Source organism: Lepidochelys kempii, chromosome 1 (genome assembly GCF_965140265.1).
Source record: "Lepidochelys kempii isolate rLepKem1 chromosome 1, rLepKem1.hap2, whole genome shotgun sequence".
NCBI lineage: Eukaryota > Metazoa > Chordata > Testudines > Cheloniidae > Lepidochelys > Lepidochelys kempii.
This window is the reverse complement of record NC_133256.1, coordinates 330665555-330689337: the sequence shown is the minus strand read 5'-3', so window position 1 is coordinate 330689337 and position 23783 is coordinate 330665555. Positions and strand designations below refer to the sequence as shown.

At 40.5% G+C, this 23783-nt stretch overlaps 1 protein-coding gene across 2 annotated transcripts in view; it reads left to right on the top strand.

Annotated features, from left to right (window-relative positions):
* The window catches only part of HGF (hepatocyte growth factor), an 84373-nt gene extending 66887 nt beyond the window's left edge, over nt 1-17486 (top strand). For both annotated transcript variants that reach the window (XM_073328630.1, XM_073328629.1), the window contains exons 13-18: nt 301-397; nt 3887-3961; nt 8380-8523; nt 10162-10268; nt 11825-11970; nt 14624-17486. In XM_073328630.1, the coding sequence (XP_073184731.1) occupies nt 301-397; nt 3887-3961; nt 8380-8523; nt 10162-10268; nt 11825-11970; nt 14624-14797 (743 nt within the window). In that variant the 3' untranslated portion in view covers nt 14798-17486. The remainder of the gene's footprint in view (nt 1-300; nt 398-3886; nt 3962-8379; nt 8524-10161; nt 10269-11824; nt 11971-14623) is intronic.
* Nucleotides 17487-23783: the final 6297 nt, after the last annotated feature.

The following is a 23783-nucleotide window of genomic DNA, read 5'->3' as shown; positions in this document are numbered from 1 at the left end:
GATATACATTTTTAAACTCACTCTTCCAACTGGTGAGGTATGGTGCTAGCTTTCAGTATTAGCTATATAATTATATGAATTTCAACAATAAAACTATTTAAATGTTTTCATGCCAGCAGCCTGTTTAAATATTAGATGGCCTACTGCCACTCCAACTGATGTAATTTTGAATGCTTTTAGTAGCTCTGAGAGAAAAAAATCTGTTTCTTAAAAATTGACCTTTCTGTGGTCCTTATGTGCAACTGTACAGGTTTCCTCCTGCTGTTTTTAGTAAAATGTGATCTCTGGACCTGCTTTCAGATACTGTCATTTCTTGTGCCTCAACAAAACATTTGAGAGTTGTAAATGGAATCCCAACGCAAACTAACGAAGGATGGATGGTTAGTTTGGCATACAGGTAACTATCATTTATCAAGATGACCCTACTTTAAAAAAAAAATAGGTTTGAGGTTACACTAAAACATAGACCTCAGTAAAGACACACGTACATTTTGGTTAAACACTGCATAAGCAAAGTATAAATATGCTGGAACAACTGTTGAATCCAAGTCTGTATTCTTCTTGTCCATGAACTGGTTATAAGCTCATTATTTCTGTCCTATGTATAAGAACTGTTCTTTATAAAACATGCATAATCTTCTGCTTTCCAGATTAGCTACTGTAGATCCATTTATATCATTGGCATCACATCTAGCCTTAAAATGTTTGTTTCAGCGTCTCTTGTTAGAAAATTGAATTGCATGTTGCCTTCTGCAGTTTAACAGCAGTACATTAAGATTTAAGATGACATGCAGGATTTAAACCAGTGTCAAATTTTAAGGTTATCTGTTCATCTCGTTACATGCAATTGAAATGCAATATGTATGAGAAATAAATATGGGCAATAAGGAAATCCCTTTTCTCCCTGTAAAACAAGATCCTAATGTCCACAGATGGAAATGTATATTACATTATGAAAGATCTTATTCGATAAAGTTATGGAAATAGTTTATCTCATATTGTTCTCCGTTTGGTACCATATGAAGAACTCCCAACATAAAAAAATGCATGTTCCTTAAACTCATTATTCTGCTCCTCCACAAATGCAGTTCTTAACCCATTTGTTTGCCTTTTCCAATTGATGTATATTTCTGCACTATTTTGATAGCTATATTAGCCTTTCTTTAAAGCTCTATGGACTATTTGAGCCCTTTGTACTCCCATCCCCCATCCCTCTCCAACTCACTTTCTATTAGAAAAGCTAATTTTGGATGATCAAACTGTTCTATGGTGACATGTTCCCTGAATAACAGGAATGTTGCATCAACTTTTTGTTCTGCGTTTGTACAGCACTTAGCACAATAAGGTCCCGGTCCATGACTGGGGTTCCTCGGCACTGCCAAAATACAAATAATTATCATTTATAATATTTCCAGGGTCTGTCTCAACGTCCCAGTTGGTTTGACAAAAAACAATGTTTTTGTCCTCTTGAATAAGCTACTAATCAGGTGGCTGAGGGATTGATCCTACAAGGCTGGTGTGATCGAGCAAAACACTTAAGTGCATGCTTAACATGTGAAGCATTGACTTCAGCTGGACTACTGACAAAGCAGGGCAGGTGCACCTGTGCTATGTTGAACCAGACAAGTGTGTTCAGCACATGCAAGCAAAGAAGGAAAAGGAGGTTTGTTATATGACCGAGGAAAGGAAAAGGAAGGAGTGGGCATGGCTTTTCTCTCACCCCACAGCTGCCCAAACCCTATGATATACGCACATTTCTGACCTTTCCAAAACTATCTTCTATCTGCCTACCATAGCAGGTGTCTTGATTCTCCCCTTTAATATTTGGTCACCAAAAGCAACTCCCAGTTTAGCTTTTACTCTGGCAAGTGGGTTAAAAGTAGCTTGCAGGCCACAAACTGCTGCAGAAAAGGCATTTTGGAAGAGTAGGCTGTCTAAATCTCTGATATATTTGCCCTCAGTGCTTCCCTCTGTCCACCTGCCACTAGTACCTCTCTTCCGGCCCTAACTGCCTTTGTTCCCCTTCCTCTGTTAACTTTTCTCTCTCCCATACCCATAATGGACATAGCAGCTTTGTTTTGTGAAGTTTTTTGATGATGATGCTTCATCTGTGCATTGTCAGGTGTTGCTGCACAGGTGATATAAGTGAAAAAGCCCAGCCACTGGCCAATTGGAATGTGTCTTTGGACACTGTGTCTCAGGCCATACCACAATATATCCTCAAGAGAGACAGAATGACCAGTGGCTGGGGGAATCACCAGAGACACTTAAAAGATTATGGGGTCTTTTACTGAAAGATGAATTCCGAAAAGCTTTTATTTTGTTTGGTAGTAGGGAGGGTGAGTAAAATTCACAAAGAACAAAATTATGATTGAAAAATACTTTGTTGGTGAATAAGAGTATGGTTTTATTATTCAACTGTTGTATTGTTAGAAACAAACCCACTAATTATAATAGAGGTCTGAACCAAAACTTCAGATCACTCTGGAACATTTTGGGGGGGGGGGGTGGAGGGAGGAAATTTTAAAATCAAATCAGTCTCCTAATCCGAGTTTTGAAAACATTACAAAGTGTTAAAATGGGCAAAACCAAACTCAGAGTTGAAGCTCTTTAAACTTTGGGGTGCTTGAAACCCAGATCTGGGACCATACTTTGCAGCTAAGGCCCATCTCTAAAATGTAAAGAAAATTAATTACCCTGAGCATCTTGAGATCTAGGCCAGATTCTGCTACTGATTACACTTAAGTAAATCTGGAGTAACTTCATCTGCAGAGAAGTTACTCTGAATTTGTGCCACTGTTAAAGCAGAATTTTGACCTCTGTGTGCCACTGTGTATGTACCAGTCACAACTTCTAAATGAGATGATGCCAATCTGGCCAAGTGACACTGACAAAAAGTTTATATGTACTCTTACTTGTGATGCAGTGACAAGGAATCTTTCGTTTAAAAAGAACCCAACTTGTTCCCCAGCCGAAATACAGTCCAAAAAGAAGTAGAAGGCAAACATCTGTGTTAGTCTGCTATCTTTGAACTGCAACACAGAATAAGCATAAGTGAATTTGGGCTCATTCCAGTAGTTCTTGCTAAAGCTTTGAACATCTGTATGATTTGAATTCATAAAATGTGAGAAGTTAAACTTTGCCCAGAGCACTGATGTATCTCCTTCCAAAGAGCGGCAGTAAATAAATATAATGATTTTGGAAGTAGAAAGAAGCAAACTAATTAATCTGCATTCCAAATTCTCTTCTTTATTCCTGGAATATCTGTCATATTTAATCCTTTTAATTTTACATGATATAGTATGCCGCAGTTTCTATAATCTCACACCGGTCATCACATATTGCAGATTGTTTCCAACTGAAGTACGTTGGGACTGGATAACCCAAGGGATTGGTAATCAAATAGGAACTTTCCACCTTTAGGTCAATACTTGGAATACGAGCTAGCTAAGTAATGACCAAATGTTGTTACCATCTGGTGGCAGTTTAGGGGCCTGTCTGAAATGAGCTGGTAATTTCAGTCCAGTTCCTACTAGACAGATAGCCACATCACAGTTTTACATTTGGTTCCCTTATTTTAGTCTCAGCATTGAGGCCAAAAAATGAATGAACAGAGAGATGAACTTCCCTCTCATCTTTAGAGATAGGTTGGTGGGGCAGTCTGAGGGAAGCCTACATTGCTCCAGTATTATCCATGATTCACCTGCACTGTAGAGGGAGATCTTCATTTTCTGGGGCTGTCAATATACCTTTTAATGGCACTAAATTTATTTAAATAATATGATTGTGTAACTGAATGGTGGCCTTAGAAGTGCTGTTAGAAGTTTTGGCTTGATAAAAACCAAATAGTACAATTTTTTTCCTATGTTTTTTTTTCCTCCCCTAGGAATAAACATATCTGTGGAGGTACTTTGGTAAAGGAAAACTGGGTTCTAACAGCAAGACAATGTTTCCCTTCTCGGTACAGTAGTTTGTAGATTTACATTGTTGAAATGTATTTTCTTTCTTTTAAGCCTGTGGCACAATGCATCTTCCCTTTAAACCCTGCAGTCTTCTCTCTTGCTCTATCTTCAGTCCTTCTCTCTTGATAATGAATGTCTTTATGGAAACTTGCTATTCATTTATTATCATTATCATAGCTCCAAAAGAGCACTGGACATTTTACAGAAAGTATGAAGTACGACTGTCTCTTTCAAGTGTGATAATTAGACAATTGCCTCTTTATAAGATTTAATTTCATGCTACTGCTGGGAATTGGCTAGAGTATAATACAAACCTGGGCAAATCTCGGAAAGTTCAAAGGTTCAGTTCACTGAGAATCTAAAGTTTGGATATTATTAGGAAACAAAAACTACAGTTAGTGGCACATTTCATCCGTCCAAACCCTTAAAAGAATGGAAACAAGAAGTTAAGAGGAAAGACTTGTGTGGCAGAGTTTGAACCCATTGAGTCACTGGGGGGAGAGAGAGAACATGCGTGAGAATAATTTATAGGCTGATGGTTAGAGCATTACCTAGGATATGAGTGTCCCAGAATCAAGTTTCCCCCTTCCCCCTGTGACTAATTACTGATACAAAGTGCAACAGCTTCACCAGGAGAGACTGAAGGAGCTCTGTATCCAAATGTCACATAGCCCCGTGGTTAGAACTGGAGAAGTGATAGATCTCAGTTCAAATCTTTTCTCCCCCTCAGATGGAGGGAGACTTCAACTGGGAGCCTCCCAGGTCAGTATCCTTATGAGTTGGCTAAAGTTATGAGTAAGTTTCTCCTCTTTTCCCTCCCTCTCTTCCCTCGGGTAGAATTAGTGGGGGAAGCAAAAGTGGATGGGAATCTGGGAGGCAGTGACCATGAGTTGGTTGAGTTCAGGATCCTGACGCAGGGAAGAAAGGTAAGCAGCAGGATACGGACCCTGGACTTCAGGAAAGCAGACTTTGACTCCCTCAGGGAACTGATGGGTAGGATCCCCTGGGGGAATAACATGAGGGGCAAAGGAGTCCAGGAGAGCTGGCTGTATTTCAAGGAATCCCTGTTGAGGTTACAGGGACAAACCATCTCGATGAGTCGAAAGAATAGTAAATATGGCAGGCGACCAGCTTGGCTTAATGGTGAAATCCTAGCGGATCTTAAACATAAAAAAGAAGCTTACAAGAAGTGGAAGGTTGGACATATGACCAGGGAAGAGTATAAAAATATTGCTCGGGCATGTAGGAATGTTATCAGGAGGGCCAAATCGCACCTGGAGCTACAGCTAGCCAGAGATGTCAAGAGTAACAAGAAGGGTTTCTTCAGGTATGTTGGCAACAAGAAGAAAGCCAAGGAATGTGTGGGCCCCTTACTGAATGAGGGAGGCAACCTAGTGACAGAGGATGTGGAAAAAGCTAATGTACTCAATGCTTTTTTTGCCTCTGTTTTCACTAACAAGGTCAGCTCCCAGACTGCTGCGCTGGGCATCACAAAATGCGGAAGAGATGGCCAGCCCTCTGTGGAGATAGAGGCGGTTAGGGACTATTTAGAAAAGCTGGACGTGCACAAGTCCATGGGGCCGGACGAGTTGCATCCGAGAGTGCTGAAGGAATTGGCGGCTGAGATTGCAGAGCCACTGGCCATTATCTTTGAAAACTCGTGGCGAACCGGGGAAGTCCCGGATGACTGGAAAAAGGCTAATGTAGTGCCAATCTTTAAAAAAGGGAAGAAGGAAGATCCTGGGAACTACAGGCCAGTCAGCCTCACCTCAGTCCCTGGAAAAATCATGGAGCAGGTCCTCAAAGAATCAATCCTGAAGCACTTGCATGAGAGGAAAGTGATCAGGAACAGCCAGCATGGATTCACCAAGGGAAGGTCATGTCTGACTAATCTAATCGCCTTTTATGATGAGATTACTGGTTCTGTGGATGAAGGGAAAGCAGTGGATGTATTGTTTCTTGACTTTAGCAAAGCTTTTGACACGGTCTCCCATAGTATTCTTGTCAGCAAGTTAAGGAAGTATGGGCTGGATGAATGCACTATAAGGTGGGTAGAAAGCTGGCTAGATTGTCGGGCTCAACGGGTAGTGATCAATGGCTCCATGTCTAGTTGGCAGCCGGTATCAAGTGGAGTGCCCCAAGGGTCGGTCCTGGGGCCGGTTTTATTCAATATCTTCATAAATGATCTGGAGGATGGTGTGGATTGCACTCTCAGCAAATTTGCGGATGATACTAAACTGGGAGGAGTGGTAGATACGCTGGAGGGGAGGGATAGGATACAGAAGGACCTAGACCAATTGGAAGATTGGGCCAAAAGGAATCTGATGAGGTTCAATAAGGATAAGTGCAGGGTCCTGCACTTAGGACGGAAGAACCCAATGCACAGCTACAGACTAGGGACCGAATGGCTAGGCAGCAGTTCTGCGGAAAAGGACCTAGGGGTGACAGTGGACGAGAAGCTGGATATGAGTCAGCAGTGTGCCCTTGTTGCCAAGAAGGCCAATGGCATTTTGGGATGTATAAGTAGGGGCATAGCGAGCAGATCGAGGGACGTGATCGTTCCCCTCTATTCGACATTGGTGAGGCCTCATCTGGAGTACTGTGTCCAGTTTTGGGCCCCACACTTCAAGAAGGATGTGGATAAATTGGAGAGAGTCCAGCGAAGGGCAACAAAAATGATTAGGGGACTGGAACACATGAGTTATGAGGAGAGGCTGAGGGAGCTGGGATTGTTTAGCCTGCAGAAGAGAAGAATGAGGGGGGATTTGATAGCTGCTTTCAACTACCTGAAAGGGGGTTCCAAAGAGGATGGCTCTAGACTGTTCTCAATGGTAGCAGATGACAGAAAGAGGAGTAATGGTCTCAAGTTGCAGTGGGGGAGGTTTAGATTGGATATTAGGAAAAACTTTTTCACTAAGAGGGTGGTGAAACACTGGAATGCGTTACCTAGGGAGGTGGTAGAATCTCCTTCCTTAGAGGTTTTTAAGGTCAGGCTTGACAAAGCCCTGGCTGGGATGATTTAACTGGGAATTGGTCCTGCTTTGAGCAGGGGGTTGGACTAGATGACCTTTTGGGCTCCCTTCCAACCCTGATATTCTATGATTCTATGATTCTATGATTCTTTCAGCAGCTTATTACAATGGCATAAGGTGCCTAACTCTAAGAGAGGATTCACAGATGAGAATTGCTAGCAGACATAGGTGCTTCCCTGCAGTCTGGACTTAAATGCCTATGTCTATGAGGTGGTGGGGCTTGACACTCACCATTGGTCAGCATCTCCCATTGGCTAGTTAAGCAGCTCCCTGTCTAGCATACTGGTTTCTGTGAATCAGTCTAAGGAGCCTATCTCTCCCCATTCATTGTATAGGAGCCAAAGTGCCTAACGCAGGCTTAGTGAATTGCAGTGATTTTCTAGACATCTAAAAGTTAGGTGCTGTGATGCTCAGCATTACACACCTGACTTCTTTTGTGCATCCAGGCCTTACTACTTAGCCATCATTGCTCCATAAGATCTGAATATTCACAAGAATTCTGAGAGATCATGAAATTTCTGGAGTTTTCTTATTCTGCCTTGGAAATACAAACAGAACAAACTTTCAGTTCATCCTCTTTAGGTCCTGGCTGAAATCAGTAAGTCCAGTTTCATTGTGCAAATGAAAACTAAATAATTTTTAAAAGTGTGACCTGTTGGGTCTTCCAAAGGATCAGTTTGAGTTTTGGATGCAAGTTTCTATTGGTTCTTATTTTATCCATATTGTTTTCCCCTCTCTATACACTGCTGAATTACTAACATGTTCTAATTTATTGACCTAGCATCTTCCAGTGTATAGACTAAGAGGCCTGCCATGAATATATGTGGAAATGAACTGCATATTTTTATCCTAATATAGAAGTGGAGAAAAGATGGGTAACCTGCTACAAGATCACTCCCACTTTTAAAAATAAAACTTCAGTAGTTCTTGTCTTAGATGTCACAATTTTAAAAACCAGTAAACAGATTCTCGTTCAAGCTGCAGTACTTGCAAAGTGAAACAATACAATCTTACAGTTGGTGGAATTGATATAAAATGTACAAAACCAAAAAAAAAAAAAAAAAGAGAGAGAGAGAGAGAATACGGGAATAGTGGAGATGGACGCTAACCAAAATGCCTTTGGATTTTGAAAAACTTTGGAACTGGATGTGAACTTTATGGCTTGCCTTTATTTCCAAACCAAAACCCTATATCTGAATGCAATGAAATTTTTGGAAAAGTTCTGATTTGACTTGGAAATGGCAGTGTGTGTCCATCTCTACCAAAGAGTGGCAGTTAATCTCTTTCAATATATATGTGAATGTTACTATACCAAAAAAGAATGTTTGTGTTGAGACTAGACCAAGTAATATGCCAATGTCTCATACTAAATTTGTCTTATTCAGGTACAAAGATTTGAAAGACTATGAAGCTTGGCTTGGAGTTCATAATATCAAAGGAAGAGAAGAGAAACATAAACAAATTCTGAATATCTCCCAGTTGGTGTATGGACCTGAAGGGTCTGATCTGGTATTATTGAAACTTGCCAGGTTAGTTCTTAATATTGCTAACTCCAGGATCTCCAGTTGATGAGTGTTTTGCCTAAGAAAGTACTGTAGGCTCAGATCTAGATAGTAGCAATACGGATTATGTCCATATAGATTAAACTCACACTTACAGTTAGTCATAAAAAGGTAAAGTAAGCCTAGATCATGAAAAAATTCAAAAGAAACGTTTTCAGTTTGTTTGAAAGTTTTCATTTATTTTAAACAAAAATAATCCTTTTGGGAGGAGAAATAACAAAACCTTTACAATATTTAAGTTCTCCCACCCCACTGGAATGGGGTGTGTTAAAGTAATAGAGCAAAAGAATAGGATTTTCCCCATCCAAATAAAATGAAAAAAAAAAAAGAAAGAAAAAATTTCCCCCTTCAAAAAAGGAAAAATGTTGATGAAAACAAAACTGTGGATTTTTTTCTTTTTGGTGGTTGAAAATCCATTTTTCATTAAAAAACATTGACAAAAATGTTGACCAACTCTACTCACAGTGATATAATTTATAACTTTGTGATTAGTTGCTAATCATTGTTTTCTTGTTTTGGGGATTGGCTTAATATTCTTCACAGTATATGCCTGATTTTTCAGCCATCCTGAGTTTTTGCTGGTGCAAAGGATAGTAGTTAGATTATATTTGTACCAACAATTCATTGCTGGTGGAATTGACCTGTCATTCTTGTGTCTGGTACAAAGTCTCTATTTAGGGGTTATGCTGGTGTCTGCTAGCAGAATAGCTGAAAAGTGGTACCCGTGCACTTACTATGTACTAAAGAAGCAGCTTCTACACTGGTCCCATGAAGTCTGGCATAAAAGGCCACAGTTGGGATAACTAAGAGTAGGGTGACCAGATAGCAAGTGTAAAAAATCAGGATAGGGGAGTGGGGGTAATAGGAGCCTATATAAGACAAAGTCCTGAATATCGGAACTGTCCCTATAAAATCGGGACATCTAGTTTCCCTAACCAAGAGTGGGCTCACAGATCTATTTTTATGCTATCCAGTGGCCCCAATAACTGGTGTGGAACAGCAGCAACCAGAGAGGCTGGGGTGCGCATGTAGTTTGATTCTCAAGTTAATGAGCATTCCGTCAAAATGGAGCCCAGATTCTTGGACATGTGTTAAAAATGCACATTCACCTTGTGCACCAACAAAAACAAATGCCATTTCGGAAAAATCATGCCCTACATGTATCTTTCTTCCTGATAATCAGGCCTAGTTAAATAGAATGGCGTGTGGTTTTAATTTATAGAATAGAATAAACACTAGATTGTAAGTGAGCTCCTTTTGTACATATGACCCTTCATATGTACCGTCATATTATCATAAATGTTTATTCAAATTAAGGGTATTCCCTTTATGCCTACATTGTTTATCTTTGTACAGAAAACCCAAATTAAACAGAATAAAAGCTGCAACAGCACTACAGGAAAGCTACTTGAGAAGTAACATCTGCAATTCAAAAAATATTTAAAAGGAACTCCCAGATTTTCATGAGAAGAAAAATAAAGCAGAATATTTGGCACAATTTTTAATTATTACTGTGATATATCATAGATCATATTGTTTTTTTAAAAAGCAGTTTAAAATGCTATATAAGATCCATCATATCTACTCTTTGTTTTCTCTTTGCAGAGCTGCAGTATTCAATAATTTTGTGGATCTAATCAGATTGCCCATTTCTGGATGTACCATTCCAGAGAGGACCACCTGCAGTGTTTACGGATGGGGACACACAGGATGTAAGATATTAGTTTTTAAAACTGAATGAAACAATATATGTTGACAGTCTGCTTAGTTCCCATTCCCAACATATTATAGGCAAGACTAGTAGCGCTAGCTAATATTGAAGTTCCCTAAAATGTCCCATTATAAGATCTTGTTTTCCATTGCTTATAACATTGCCAAACTTTAACTGTTTCAGATGAAATTTTCCCTGCTCGATGTCTTCATGAAGCTGAATATTATTGGAAAATTAAGCGAAAATGATTCAGCTGTGTCTGAGAATGAGGCTAGGGAAAAATGCATTATTTTGTGTATGTGAAAAACCTCTCACCTATGTCTGAGCTATTGAAGTCCTCGAATTGTGGTTTAAAGACTTCAAGGCTGGGCAAAGAGACCTGGATGGGAAGCCAGTGGGGATGGGGAACATCAGGAAGGTGGCTGGAGTCTTGGGATGCATGTGACAGAGGCAGATCTGATGAGGAGCCAGGAGGGAACTGGAATGGGCTGGGCAAGGAAACTGGGGGCCAAGAGCCTAGAGGGTTGGGCTGGGAACCAGGAATGGCTAGGCAAGGAGACTTGGACTGTAAGTGTGGGAAATCTAGGATAGGGACTAGAGATGGGGGGCACTAGGACTTGCTAGACAAGGAGGGAGAGCGAGCTCTGTGGGCTGCTACTTCCTCTTCCTCAAACAGATGAGTGGAATGTGAGCAGAGCCTGGTTTCTGCACTTCAACCCATACTGTGCTATCCAGAGTAGCTGAACAGTGAAGGGAGAGGAGGAATTTGTGCTTGTAAGGGCATGTCTATACTGCAGTTAGACACCCATGGCTGGCCCATACCAGCTGACTTGGGCTCATGGAGCTTGAGCTGCGGAGCTGTTTAATAGTGGTATAGATATTCAATTTCAGGCTTCAGCCTAAGCTCTGGGGCCCTCCCACCTTACAGGGTGCCAGAGCCTGGGCTCCAGCCAAAGCCTGAGCATCTACATTGCAATTAAACAGCCCATTAGGCCAAGCCCCACAAGCCCAAGTCAGCTGGCATGGGCCAGCGTAGACATACCCTAAGTCATAGTTCCTTCCCTATGCTGATCTGAGGGTGGCACAACTGCATATTGCCCTTTATTCAGGGCAAGACAAAAGGTGAAATCCTGGCTCTGTTGCAGTCAATGACATAACTCCCATTGATTTTTGTGGAGTCAGACTTGCACCCACAGTCTCAATCTTACCCTCAGTGATTTTTTTCCAAAGTCATACAGCAAATCATTGGTTGATTAGGGAATAAAAGCGAGAAATCCATATTCCAGTCTTTTGCTCTTACAAGTACAACACGCATCTCCAGGTATTATAATCTAAAAATATTACACACACTCCAGACACACTTTCTTACCTGTCTTTTAGCTGTAACAATGTAAGAAATCTAAAACATGCATGTGTATTACTGGAGAGTTTGGGAGAATGTGCAGCTGATAAAGTGGTATATATCAGCATAAACGGTATTAGTACTTAGTGTTCATTTTCATTAAAATGTAATATAATTTGTGCACAATTGACTGTTGCTCTTGTTTTCAATGCTAGTGATTCACTTTGATGGCCTGCTCCGAGTAGCAAACCTATTTATTATGGGAAATGAGAAGTGCAACCAATATCTCAAAGGGAAGATGACTGTGAACGAGTCAGAAATCTGCGCTGGGGCTGAGGGCATTGGCACTGGACCGTGTGAGGTAAAATAGTAAGACAGAGTGCAAGAATCTACAAACATCTGCTCCGGGGTTGTTTTTTTCCTTTACCAGTAATACGTTCCTGGTGTTTGCCTAATTATTCTCTCTGCATTTAATTGGTAAGTGGAAAGAAACCATGGATACTATTTCCTTTCCATGCACATTGCAAACAAAGGTCTCTCTCTGGAAGACTCTTTTCTGCCACCTTGACCCACATTGGATAGTTTCTTATTCTTAGTTCCTCTGAAATCAATGGGACTATGACCCCGATCCAACAAAGCTCTTGAGCACATGCTAAGTTTACTCAGCATGATTAAATCACATGCTTTGGTGGACTGGGATCTGTTTGTGGAGTAAGTATATGCAGTCCGAAAAAGGTGGCAACATCACGCCCCCTGTGAGCAGCAGCAGCAATTTATCTGAATTGCCAGTAGGGTTGCAATCAGGTTAGCTGCTGAGCCAAGTCGGGGGTTGACCAAGAAATTAACAAAATAGGTCACCTCATTGTGATGTTGAAAGAGAGAGCTATGAACAGAGTGGAAGCCCTTAGAGTTCCAAGCTTCTCAGGGTAGATGTCTCACAATCTGTGCAACCACTACTGGGATTTAGAGTGTTTGCAGCTTTATGAAATAGATTAGATTCAGAATTTGGGGCAGTTTTAGTTGTTATATATACATCTGGGATATATTGGCATTCATCCTTGATTGTGGTGGGGATCTTACTGGGGAAAAAAAACACAGCAGATGGTAGCTCTGTTTCTAGATAGAAAAGTGGAGCTTTGTGAGAGAAGTTGGTATCTTTCAATTGCATCCTGAGCCAAAGCTCAGTTGAGTCAGGGAGTGTCTTTTCACTGACTTCATTTGGGTTTGAATCAGTCCCTTTGAGTGGGAATTGGTTAGGATGTAGAGGAAAAGGTACAAAATCCTCTTATTGTAGTGATGTATCATTTTTAGACTGACAGTCTGCCAGCCGAGATGATGGGTGGAGAAGGCAACAGTCACTAGTATGAGTACACATTTGGTTTAGATGGGTACAAGGAAATTTTAAGTAGTTCAATATAAATAAAACAATGGACTTTTTCCTACCCAAGGACAGCACCAAAACTTGCGGGAGGCAGGTCCTGTTTAGGTAGCGGCATGTTAATATGACTCCTCAGTGGGATCATTTTGTAATAACGAAGTATTTTCCTCAAAATTAAACATTTGGTTCATTATCAATTAGTTCTCAGGGTTCTAAGATATAAATGACACACCTGCATAGAAGTCCTCAGGAAATCCAGCTCTTCATTTTTTCATGTAAGAAGAAATGAAGCACATCAATATTAATTATGATTATAACTAGTGGATGGTTTCACTCTTCCTGTGTTCCTCTTGGAACAACATCTATCAGTATGGAACAAACAGAAAAACAGAGCTATCAGATTAAGGGAAATTAAGTCAGAATGGCAGGTGAAAGCCCAGCAGACAATAAATATTTCACTAGCAGGTTTGGTGATGCTATAATAGTACAGGCATAGTCTGTGAATTAGCCTGCAATCAGCAAGAACTAAGAAAACCAGCTGTATTTGGAAGAGGTCAATCACTGTTAATTCTGAAGTGATCTGGAGAGGATACAAGGATTGTTATCTTTTATGTTTTAAGGCAGTATTTCAAGATCTGATGCAAACACTTCTTAGTGCCCAGTCCTGCATTCCTTACTCACTGGCGTCAGTGAATGAAGACTGCACGATTTCATCGTTCATTAGCTAATCAAATCTTAAAGAATGTCATCGCTAACTAAGGGCTTGTCTACACGGTGCATTAGTGAGCAACAGATGGATATAAATTCTGGTTATGCTAGTGTGTTGCGCACTGGACTGTATGGACCCTGCAGAGGCACACTAAAAGTTCTCTAGTACATGCTAACGTGATGCTGTTTACAATGGCTCTACATTAGCATGCACTGTGCCAGCAGGTTCCACCCAGGCCAGTTAGTGCGCGACATGCTAGTCCACACATGTAAAATTCCCATCATACATGTAGAGCTTGGATTGATGCATGTGTGTACCACCATTAAAAATAATGAGTTATGGGGTTCATTGAGGAGAGAAGAAGTCCTCTCCTTTTTATAGCTGTGGCTAATTCATTTCTGAATCATTCTTGGCGGTGGCCTTTGCCATCTGTGCAAACGCATGCAGCTCTACGCACCCAGGGGCCTTGCTGCCCAACATGTGACAGAGGGATAGCACTGCTGGCTCTCTCAGAACCCTTCTATGAATAGCCTGGCATTGCACCAGAGATTTTCCAACCACCTGTCCTGTTTGCTGGATGGCTTTTATGAATACTGTACATATTTTGCACTTGCCAGGTAGCTGAGAGAAAGAAGCAATATTGTTGGTATGTAGAAGTTTGGAAGAATTACAATCAGTATCTGGATGGGGTCTCTCTTGCCTGGCTCTTTGCATAGAGGCCTGACAAAACCTAGGGCCAACCCTGCTGTTTGTTGATATAGGCCCTGTTTGTGATGCTCTGCATAAATGAAGATATCATACTACTCCTTAGATAGTCTTACTGAAGGTTCCTAGAGTAGGGTGCTACCCAATAGCTCACAGAAAACAAGGGGGAACTGTGTCTTTTAGCTGTTCACAAATTAATGTTCTTTATTTCTCTTTTCCTAGAGGGATTATGGTGGCCCCTTGGTCTGTGAACAAAACAGGATGAAAATAATAGTGGGTGTTATCGTTCCTGGCCGTGGATGTGCCATTCCAAATCGTCCTGGGATTTTTGTCAGAGTGGCATATTACTCCAAGTGGATACGCAAAATCTTGTTGACGTACAAATCTGAGTTATAGCTGAATATTTCACACAAAACCACCAATTCCATTCACATGAAGATCTCAGAGAGCATGAAATTAATGTGTAATGTAAAGATCCATGATTTTTTTAAAAAAACTACTTGATAGTCAAGTTTCCTGATCATTTATGGGTGTTTTCTGAAGATTTTGTCTATCAGTGTTGTTTTATAGATGTTGAAGTGAGCTACAGTATCTGCAAGTATGGTGACATATCTCCTGAAGATACTTGAATGGGTAAACAAAATTGCAAAGATACTATTGCTGAATGCAGAAGTGTTTTGTGGAAATAGCTCATGTGGCCTCTTTCGGCTCCTTCTTCAGATCAGCTTGTCCATGAGATACAAAGAAAGCTTGTTTTCTTTAACACCCCTTACTCTTGCTATGTACCATATACACTCTCTGTTTGTGGCAAAAGTTCTACGGAGAGCTGTGTGCATTGATGAAGAACAGCGTATATGGACCTAATTCTCTTCCCCCATATGCAGAATTTAAATATGTTAAAAATAATCTCTTTATTTGCTCATTTCATTGTGGGCCCAATTCTGCAAGCCCTCCATGAGCAGAGCTCTCACTGAAGTCAATGGGAGCTCCTTTTACATAGGATTTATAGGATCTGGCTCTGTACTTCTGTCCTAAGGGATATTACAATATACCCTATGGATAAGGGACAAGACAGAGAAACGGGTTGATGAGCAACTTATCAATCTTTTTTTAATCGTCCCAGGGTACATCTACTCTGCAACTGAAGGTGTAATTCACTGCTCAGGTAGATGTACACAAATCTATACATGCTAGATTTGATTGAGCTAGCATGTTAAAAATAGTAGTGTAGCTGTGGTGGTTCTGGCAATGGCATGGGCTAACTTCCTGAGTACTTATCTAGAGTCACTGGTGGGATTGCAATCAGGCGGCTAGCCCATGCAGCTGCCCATGCTGCCGTGGCTACCCTGCTATTTTTAGTGTGCTAGCTCAATCAAATCTGGAAACTGCACCTCCAGCTGCAGTGTAGATGAACCCTCATATTTAAAAATCACGCCTAAACGTGTATTTCATAGGATCCCAGGAATGTATCCTGATTAGCTAATGACAGACCATTTTTACTATTAAAATTAATTGCATTGAAATAGAGACTTTAGTGCCAGATTTCTCAGTAACTCAAGGGAATAACTCTGGATTTACAGCAGGGTAAGTAAGAGTAGAATCTGATCATGAGCTGATAGAATCAACAGGGAAAAAAAAGAATACTGTTGTCATTAATGCATTTAAAACCAAATTGTGCCCTCAGGTATGCCTGAGGGCATTGGAAATTGCATACTCAGTCTGAAGGCATAATTTCAGCCCTTCGTATGTAACAAACAGAACCACTGAAACAACAAATATTTCAAATCAAATGGAATACATCTTTTGATTTCAGTAACATTAAATATGTTTTATTTATAGGTGTTTTATTATCTTAGAGAAAAACCTAAACATGTGGTTAAACAATACATCTCTCGTATAACTCCTTTGAAGCCAATAGAATTATTGCAGAGATGAATCTGGCCTGTTGTAAAGTATGCAACATGTCACTAATAGTGCAATTGCTTGTGTTACATGTCTACTTGCACACCTAGGGCCATAATTTTCCATACTGAAGATGGAGCAAGAGAACAAATAGTCAACATCTATGAGGCTTCCTTGTGCTCCTTTAGAACATGTATTGTGTAGCTGAAAGTACTAAACAATTAGCAAATGGCAATATTTTATGTTAGATGGCACTAATTACCATGTACCTGCTGGAAAAAAATGATACACTATATAATCCCATTGTACTTACTACTGTACATTAAATTGCATAAGGAACTTCATTGTTACTTTATTCATGAACTATGTAAATGCATATGTTTCAGATAGCAGACTGTAAAATATGTACCATATCTAACTACATAGCCCCTAAACTGACATCACTGTGTAAAAGTAAAGAACATTTCACCTTAATTACATGTAAGTGACATAGGGCTGAATCCTGCCTTGGTAAAAATAACTATGCAGGGAGCTGCCTTGGGAGGCTGTGAAGGTGCTGATTCCCCAAACTGTCCCTCATCAGCAAAGCATTTCGACTTTAATGGGACTTAGCTATATAGTTAAATACTTGGCTGAATAGTACCCAAAACAATCTACTGGCACAAAGCAAGAGGTCTTGCAGCAAGCAGATAAATAGGCATGTTTCTGAAAATCCTTCCTTGTGTGAGTAGTCCCACTGACCAAAATGGGACTACTCACATGAGTGGGACTACTCACATGAGTAGGACTACTCACAAGGGCTTCTAGGTTCTGGCTCATCACTTGTATGCCTGGATGTTAGCTGGGTGTACCTCCCACTTGGTCTGCTAGTGAAGGGGATTAGGCTTCATACTCTCCCTCTGGCTCCTCTTGTTTTCCAGCGCAGTCGAGGGCAGGATTTAGCCTGTAGCACTTACAAGAAATTGTTGCCATTTATGTAAAGTGTATATTCTCATTAAATATGTGCTGACTATATCTTAACAAAAAGGATTAACTTTTAAGGAGAGATGAGAAACTCCAAGTGAGTTTTTATTTTGTGCCATTGAGAAGAGCGTGGATAAAGTATACAATGACATATTTACTTTTCCTATTGTAAGACTTGTTATGTGCTCACTGTATTATATTTGCAGGCATTTTGTTATGTCTACCAACAAAATAAAATAAATTGGATCCTAAAGTATTTTAGTTATAATCTTCTGCTGTGCAGAGGACAATATGATTATATATATATATATATATATATATATATATATATATATATATATATATATGATAAATATACTGTTTTTTTGTTAGACAATGTGTAAGGATTTTTACCTGTTTGTTCTGGGCAGCATCTCAGTAAAATGAGTTGTGCAGAGTCAATGCTCTAGAACTTAATGTATTTGTAAGCACTTGCTTATAAGGTACATGCACTCTCTCTCAGTATGGAGGGAATTTGACACTCTGAAAAGCAAGGAAAGAGAAGAATAATGACATGATAATTAATTTGTACTTCATTTATTCCTGTGAATATTTCTTGTTGGTACCAATGGTACTGTACCAGGCAAATGTTATAGCTACAGCATTCTCCTTCAAAAGGACACTGTTAAGGGACTTTTTTAATTGTTTTAACAATATTTTTTAAAACAACTAGGGGCCTGATCCAGTGCTCACTGAAGTAACAGGAAAGCCTCTTACTGACTTAAATGGGCATTTGCCTGGGCTCTGTGGATGCAGTTCTGGCCAGGGCCATATTTAAGAGAAAAATTGGGTGGTAGTGGTATAAAGGGTATGAAACAAGTAATTAGGAAAAAACCTCAGTCACTGACATTGTCTTAACCCAAATTCATCCTTTGTTTTTCAAATTTTTGATCCCGGCAAGAAGGATAACTAGTCCCAGGGCTGGGATAACAGACAAAAGTGTAATACATAATTGACATGGGACTTCGAAAAACTTAGGGGCTGGTTCTGCCCCATTAAAGTTAATGGAGCTTTATTATTGATTTTCTTTGAGCACTGAATCTGCATTTGTTACTGCAAACCTCCTCTCCAGACTTTTTTCCCTTGACCCTAATCCGAAAACAAATGCATGACTCCCCGGGGAATTAGAAGTCTGAGTAGTCTTGATGCTGCTGAAATCCTTTCCGCGGGTTTAAGATGAGAGCTTTCAAGGGAAATCCTGAAAACCCTTACTCCTGCACTTAGTGCCATGGAATTTCATGGGGCTACTCATGCAATTGAGGGTTTTTAGAATAATACCTGAAGTTTTCTGTGAGGGACACAATCCACTCAGGCAAAAATGTCCATTGAAATCAGTGGATATTTTTTTGCCAAAAAACTGCAGCACCGAGCTTGAAGGTTGCTTGTCTAAGATGACCACACATCCATTTACATAATCCCCAAATATCAAAAGGCATGAAAAATCATATCGCCTTAGAAGTCTAAATATGAACTAACTGATCTCATTGGAAGTCAATGGGAGTTTTGGCAGCGTATAGTCTGTTGGACTGGTCATTAAATGTTTTCTTAGCAATTATTTTCTTCTTTCACATGCACTGGTATAATACTGTATCGCAAGTGTTGGGGCTGCTGACAAGAACTAACATTGCTTTTCACCCTACCTCCTTTTCTTTTTGCGAATACAGACTAACACGGCTGTTCCTCTGAAACCTGTCCTTATAAATAGGCTCATGGACATATGACTGTGGAATTTCCTAATTTGGAATCTGACTTCAGGGAGCAGTCAGTGAAAAGCTGTGGATGGTTTGATTCTTTTTCTTGTATTTAAATAGGAACATATTAATGTTGCCTATTGAATAAGACTAGCTGAATGCCTATCAAAAAGGGAACACTGTGGTTATAACTTCTATTACAAAAATTCTGTAATTAATGGCATTATTGTTAGTTAACAAAGTTGGTATTTTTGTAACCTTTATCCTTATTATTCTTAATAAAATATTTTATAAAAAAACCCACCCAAATCAGCATCAGATTTCTTATTTGGGGTTTGGAAATTGTATTGTTGGGCAGAGGCACTAATGCCCTTGAAAAAAACAAGAAGCCCAATTCTGACTTCAGGGGCCGAGTTTTGGATGTGCAAAGGAGGTAGGATTGGGGTCACATAGACATTCTTCCCTTAATGCATATTCAATGCTACCAGTAACACTGTTTGCATATAAAAGGAAGAATTGACCCCCAATTCAGGATTGGATCCCACCAACCCACCTCAGACGTCCCAATCAGAATTTTGCACTCAGAATGAGGGCATGGGTTCCAAAAGATGGAAGTATTTAAAAAAAAATAATAAAGGAACTAACAGGAAACATGCAATTAACACTGAGCATTCCACATGAGGGCATTCCACACTTACGAGGAGATGTATAGCACCTTACATAATGAATAGCAGCGACCCGGATTCCTCAGAATTCATCTTGTTTACTTCATTGTAGTTTAGGATATAGAACAATTGTCCTCTATGTCACTTCACTCTTGTACAGAAGTGTGTACTGCTGCTACTGATTTTCAGTTTGGGGTTAAAAGTCTAGTCCTTGGTTTTTAAAAATCAAAGTGGGTGCAAACCAAAACCTTAGTCGAGTTTTTTTGACATCCAAATCCAGATCTGAATTTGGCCAAAGGCCCCATCTTCATTAATGGTAAAACACAAAAATTGGTTAAAAAATGCTCACATTTTGGGGTGTTTGAAATCTGGATTTGAATTTTGCATCTTGAATCCACTGTTTAAAAAAAAAGTTTTCTAAGTGACATTTTGAATTAGTGTGTATTATCCATGACTACTGAAGTTAATGAGAATTTTGTCACTAACTTCAGAAATCCAGGTTTGCCTCTTTTAAAAAATTAGGAATACAAGTGATATGATACAAAAATGAACTGTTACCATATTGTCTCAGTGAAAATGGTGATAATGCTTAGGTAACCTCACAGAAGTGTGAGAATTAGCTAATGTTTGCATAGCAGTTTGGAGAGGTAAAGCCCTGCTAAGCGTTATTGCCATCATATTAAATTCACTGGTTAGTGCTTTGTTATCTATGGGAGTTCCAAGAGTAGTGCACTCTGAACAGGCCGGAGGAAAGCCCAGATAAATGCTTAGTGTTTGTTTTCTGCAATCCTCATGTAAACACAGCAGGCCATTAAGCAATGCCCTGATGTATATCACCCCTGCCTTCAAAAGCGCCAATCTCTGGACAGCTACATTATAATAAAAGCCTTTTGCAATAAATAAGAAAGGAAACATCTGGAAACAAATATGGCAAACCATAAAAAGATTAATACCAAATAAGCTCTAAAATGAATAAATAAAATCTTTTATGTGGTCTCACTTTTTATAATGTGGGATATATGGTGTGAAAAGCTCCCCTAGCATAATCTAATAGCCTCGGTTTGCTTAAAAATGATCCATACTGTTTCAAAACACTTGAAGTGCAATGACTTCTCCAGATGCACACAGAGACTGTAATCCACACTGCACTTTAGAGGGCAAGGGCCTGCTCTTCCTCCCATGGAAATCAATGGCAAACTCCATTTGAGTCTAGCGGTTAGACCCCAAAGTCTGCTCCCCTTGTTCATCTGAGCATTTATTTCCACTGACTACAGTAGAATTACTCTAGGTCCTGATTCATCAAAGCACACGCTTCAGCCCTGTTGAAGTGCTTTGCTGAATTGGCCCTAATGCGTAAAATGAACAGGATTTGTTCATTTGTTGTCTGTTCAACCACTTTTTCCGTATATATGCATGTTATATGTAGTTGAATTCCATTTCTTACACACAAATAAATTAGTTGTTCTGGATGGAATTACACCTCCTCTCCCCCCAGTAATTGCATTTATTAAGAGAACAATTATTAGGTGTTGAGCAGTCCTTCATTTCAGCCTAAATGAAGGACACCTGTCAAGAGGTGCTAGTATTTCTCAGCATGGGGCATTTCTTCTAGCCTATAGTGCGTTTGGTTGGGTGGCTTAGGACAGTGCATTTCTGGAGGAAAGTTTTATAAAGCCTTATATGCAGGTGGTTAAGCTAGGAAACATGAACTTTGAAGTGTTAGGGACTGTATGGGGGCTAGTAAAAAGAAAAAATAAGGCTACAGAGATTTTCAGTGATTTGGGGATGAGGTTTTTGTCACTGGTGATAAGAGTTTACTTTAAATAGCTAATATGGTTTAGATTATATTAGCTGGAAATTTCCCCATCTGTTTTTGTTTCCTGGAGGATTGAGGTTATGTAATACAACCACGGGGGTGGACGGGGTTTAATGTAAAGCTTTGGTAATGTGGACTGTGTCAGCGTGGGCTCATCAGGCCTGGTGCGTAAATGTGCCATCTGCTGCACAGTCACGAGTTTCACAACGGCGTTACTCCATGGAGTAGCTAAAATGCTTTCACTTCTACTTTTTTTTTCAGCTAAAGGAAAACTTGGAAAGGCTGCAGCTCAGCTCAGTGTAAGCAATCCGCTGCGAGAAGTCTACCTCAATAAATAAAAAAAGAGGCTTTTAATTATAAACCCCTTTTTTAAAACCTTAATTTGGGGGGGGGGCTTATTTGGATTGCCTCTATGTAACCAAGTAGCTTAGGAGCAAATGTTTGCTTTTTGAGTGAAGTGGGTGGCATTTGAGCCAATGAGCTTATGGAGAATGGGGATGCCAAGACTGTTTCTCCTATAGGCTGTGTCTGCGGCGCCACTCAAGACCATGACAATTGCCTTAAACAGTTGAGGATGCTGCCACTTATAAGACTGGATGCTTGTTTTTCACTTTTGTGCCACATCATTTCACTGCAATGTTCACCAGTTGCTTGCGCCCGTCTCTGCTGAGGCTGGCTGTGAGAGTGCCTCCATGCACACATGTCCAGGAATCTAGCTTGCTGACTCTTCACGTGAGTCATCTGTTACATCCACAGGTAGCCAGACGTCCATGGGGAAGCCACAGCTTTTCCACTACAGGAAATAAGCGCCCCATTAAAGTTCTTTCTGGGCTCCCATCTCACCTGCTTTCATTATGAATGTTCCTTCTCAAACACAGGCTGGGTTTTCCAGACTTCCTTTCCCTTTTATCCTAACAGCGAAGGCCTGCTTTAGTTGTAAACATCTAATGCTTTAATCCCGTCTGTTCCCATTTAAAGCTAATGACTCTGCAGTTGTTAACATGCCAGCACTAATCCATGTGTATTAGTTTCTTTTACTTTCGGCTGAGCCTTTTCCTTTACTCATAACTTCCTGGCAGTTTTGTACACTTGCTAGGGTGGGAGGCAGGGTCATTCCAACCTTTCCTCTAACATGCTTCCCATTAAAGCTGGCTGGAACTTTTTGGACAGAAGTTTTTTGTTTATTTTGTTTTTTCCTATCAGGTATCTGACAGAAACTTGGCTAGTTTCCTGCCAGCCTAGCCACCTGCTTCAATGTGCTGCCCATCAGTCTGCCATGGCCCCTGGGTTCCCCAGGTTCACAGTCCTGCTCACTTTCCCTGACAGTGAGCTGCTCACAACTGCCTGTCCAGCTGGCTCTCTGACTCCCTGGCACCCTGCTCCCAGGGTGCTTTCTATCAGTCATCCCATTTCACTGTGCCCCCTCCCCAGCTGCCTTTTGTGTTGGTGCTGTACTTCCCTACTTATTGGTGACTTGCATCCGGGCCTCCTATTGTGCAGTCTGACAGAGATCAGAGGTTAGACAGGCTCAGTGCATGCCCCCAGGAACAAGTCTTCACTGGCACGATAATATGTACCTGCCTAGTTTGAGAATTGCACTTGGTGAGGCGGGGAGGGGACCTGTGGGGCTTTTGCTTGAGCTCGGGCTCCAAGCTGCTTGTTAGCTGTGCAGTGACATCAGGCAGTTGGTGGCTCTGTGGCAACTTAGATGTTTATAGGGATTGACAGCAGCTGAGCAGTTTTTAGACTGGCAGTGTCATTGTCATGGGGACTTGGGTGCCTGAAGAGGCATTCAAGTACCTTTGAGGCTCTGGGTCCAAGCCATCAACTTGTCTAGTGAATATGTCATAAGCCACTAAACCAAGCAAGCTGCTGTCTCATCCTGGTTCTGCCCTGACCTACTATCTCACTTTGGGCAAATGACATTGCTTCTCTGTGTCTCTCTTTTTCCCCTCCTTTCCTTTGTCTTTCTTGTTGGCTATTTTGATTGTAAGCTCTTTGGGGCACGCGCTGTTTCTCACAATATATTTGTATCGCACCTTGCACATGTGGCCCCAGTCTCAGTCTGGGCCTCGAGGCAGTACTGTAGCACAAGTGAGCTGTAGCTCATGAAAGCTTATGCTCAAAGAAATTGGTTAGTCTCTAAGGTGCCACAAGTACTCCTTTTCTTTTTACAAGTAATCCTCATGCTCTTCCCTTCCATGTTTTATCCTGGCACACCTTATTCCATTGAATGCTGACAAGGGAAACCAACAGGGAAACAGCAACATTTATGCAATTTAACTTTTCACACTGTTCTCAGGGTA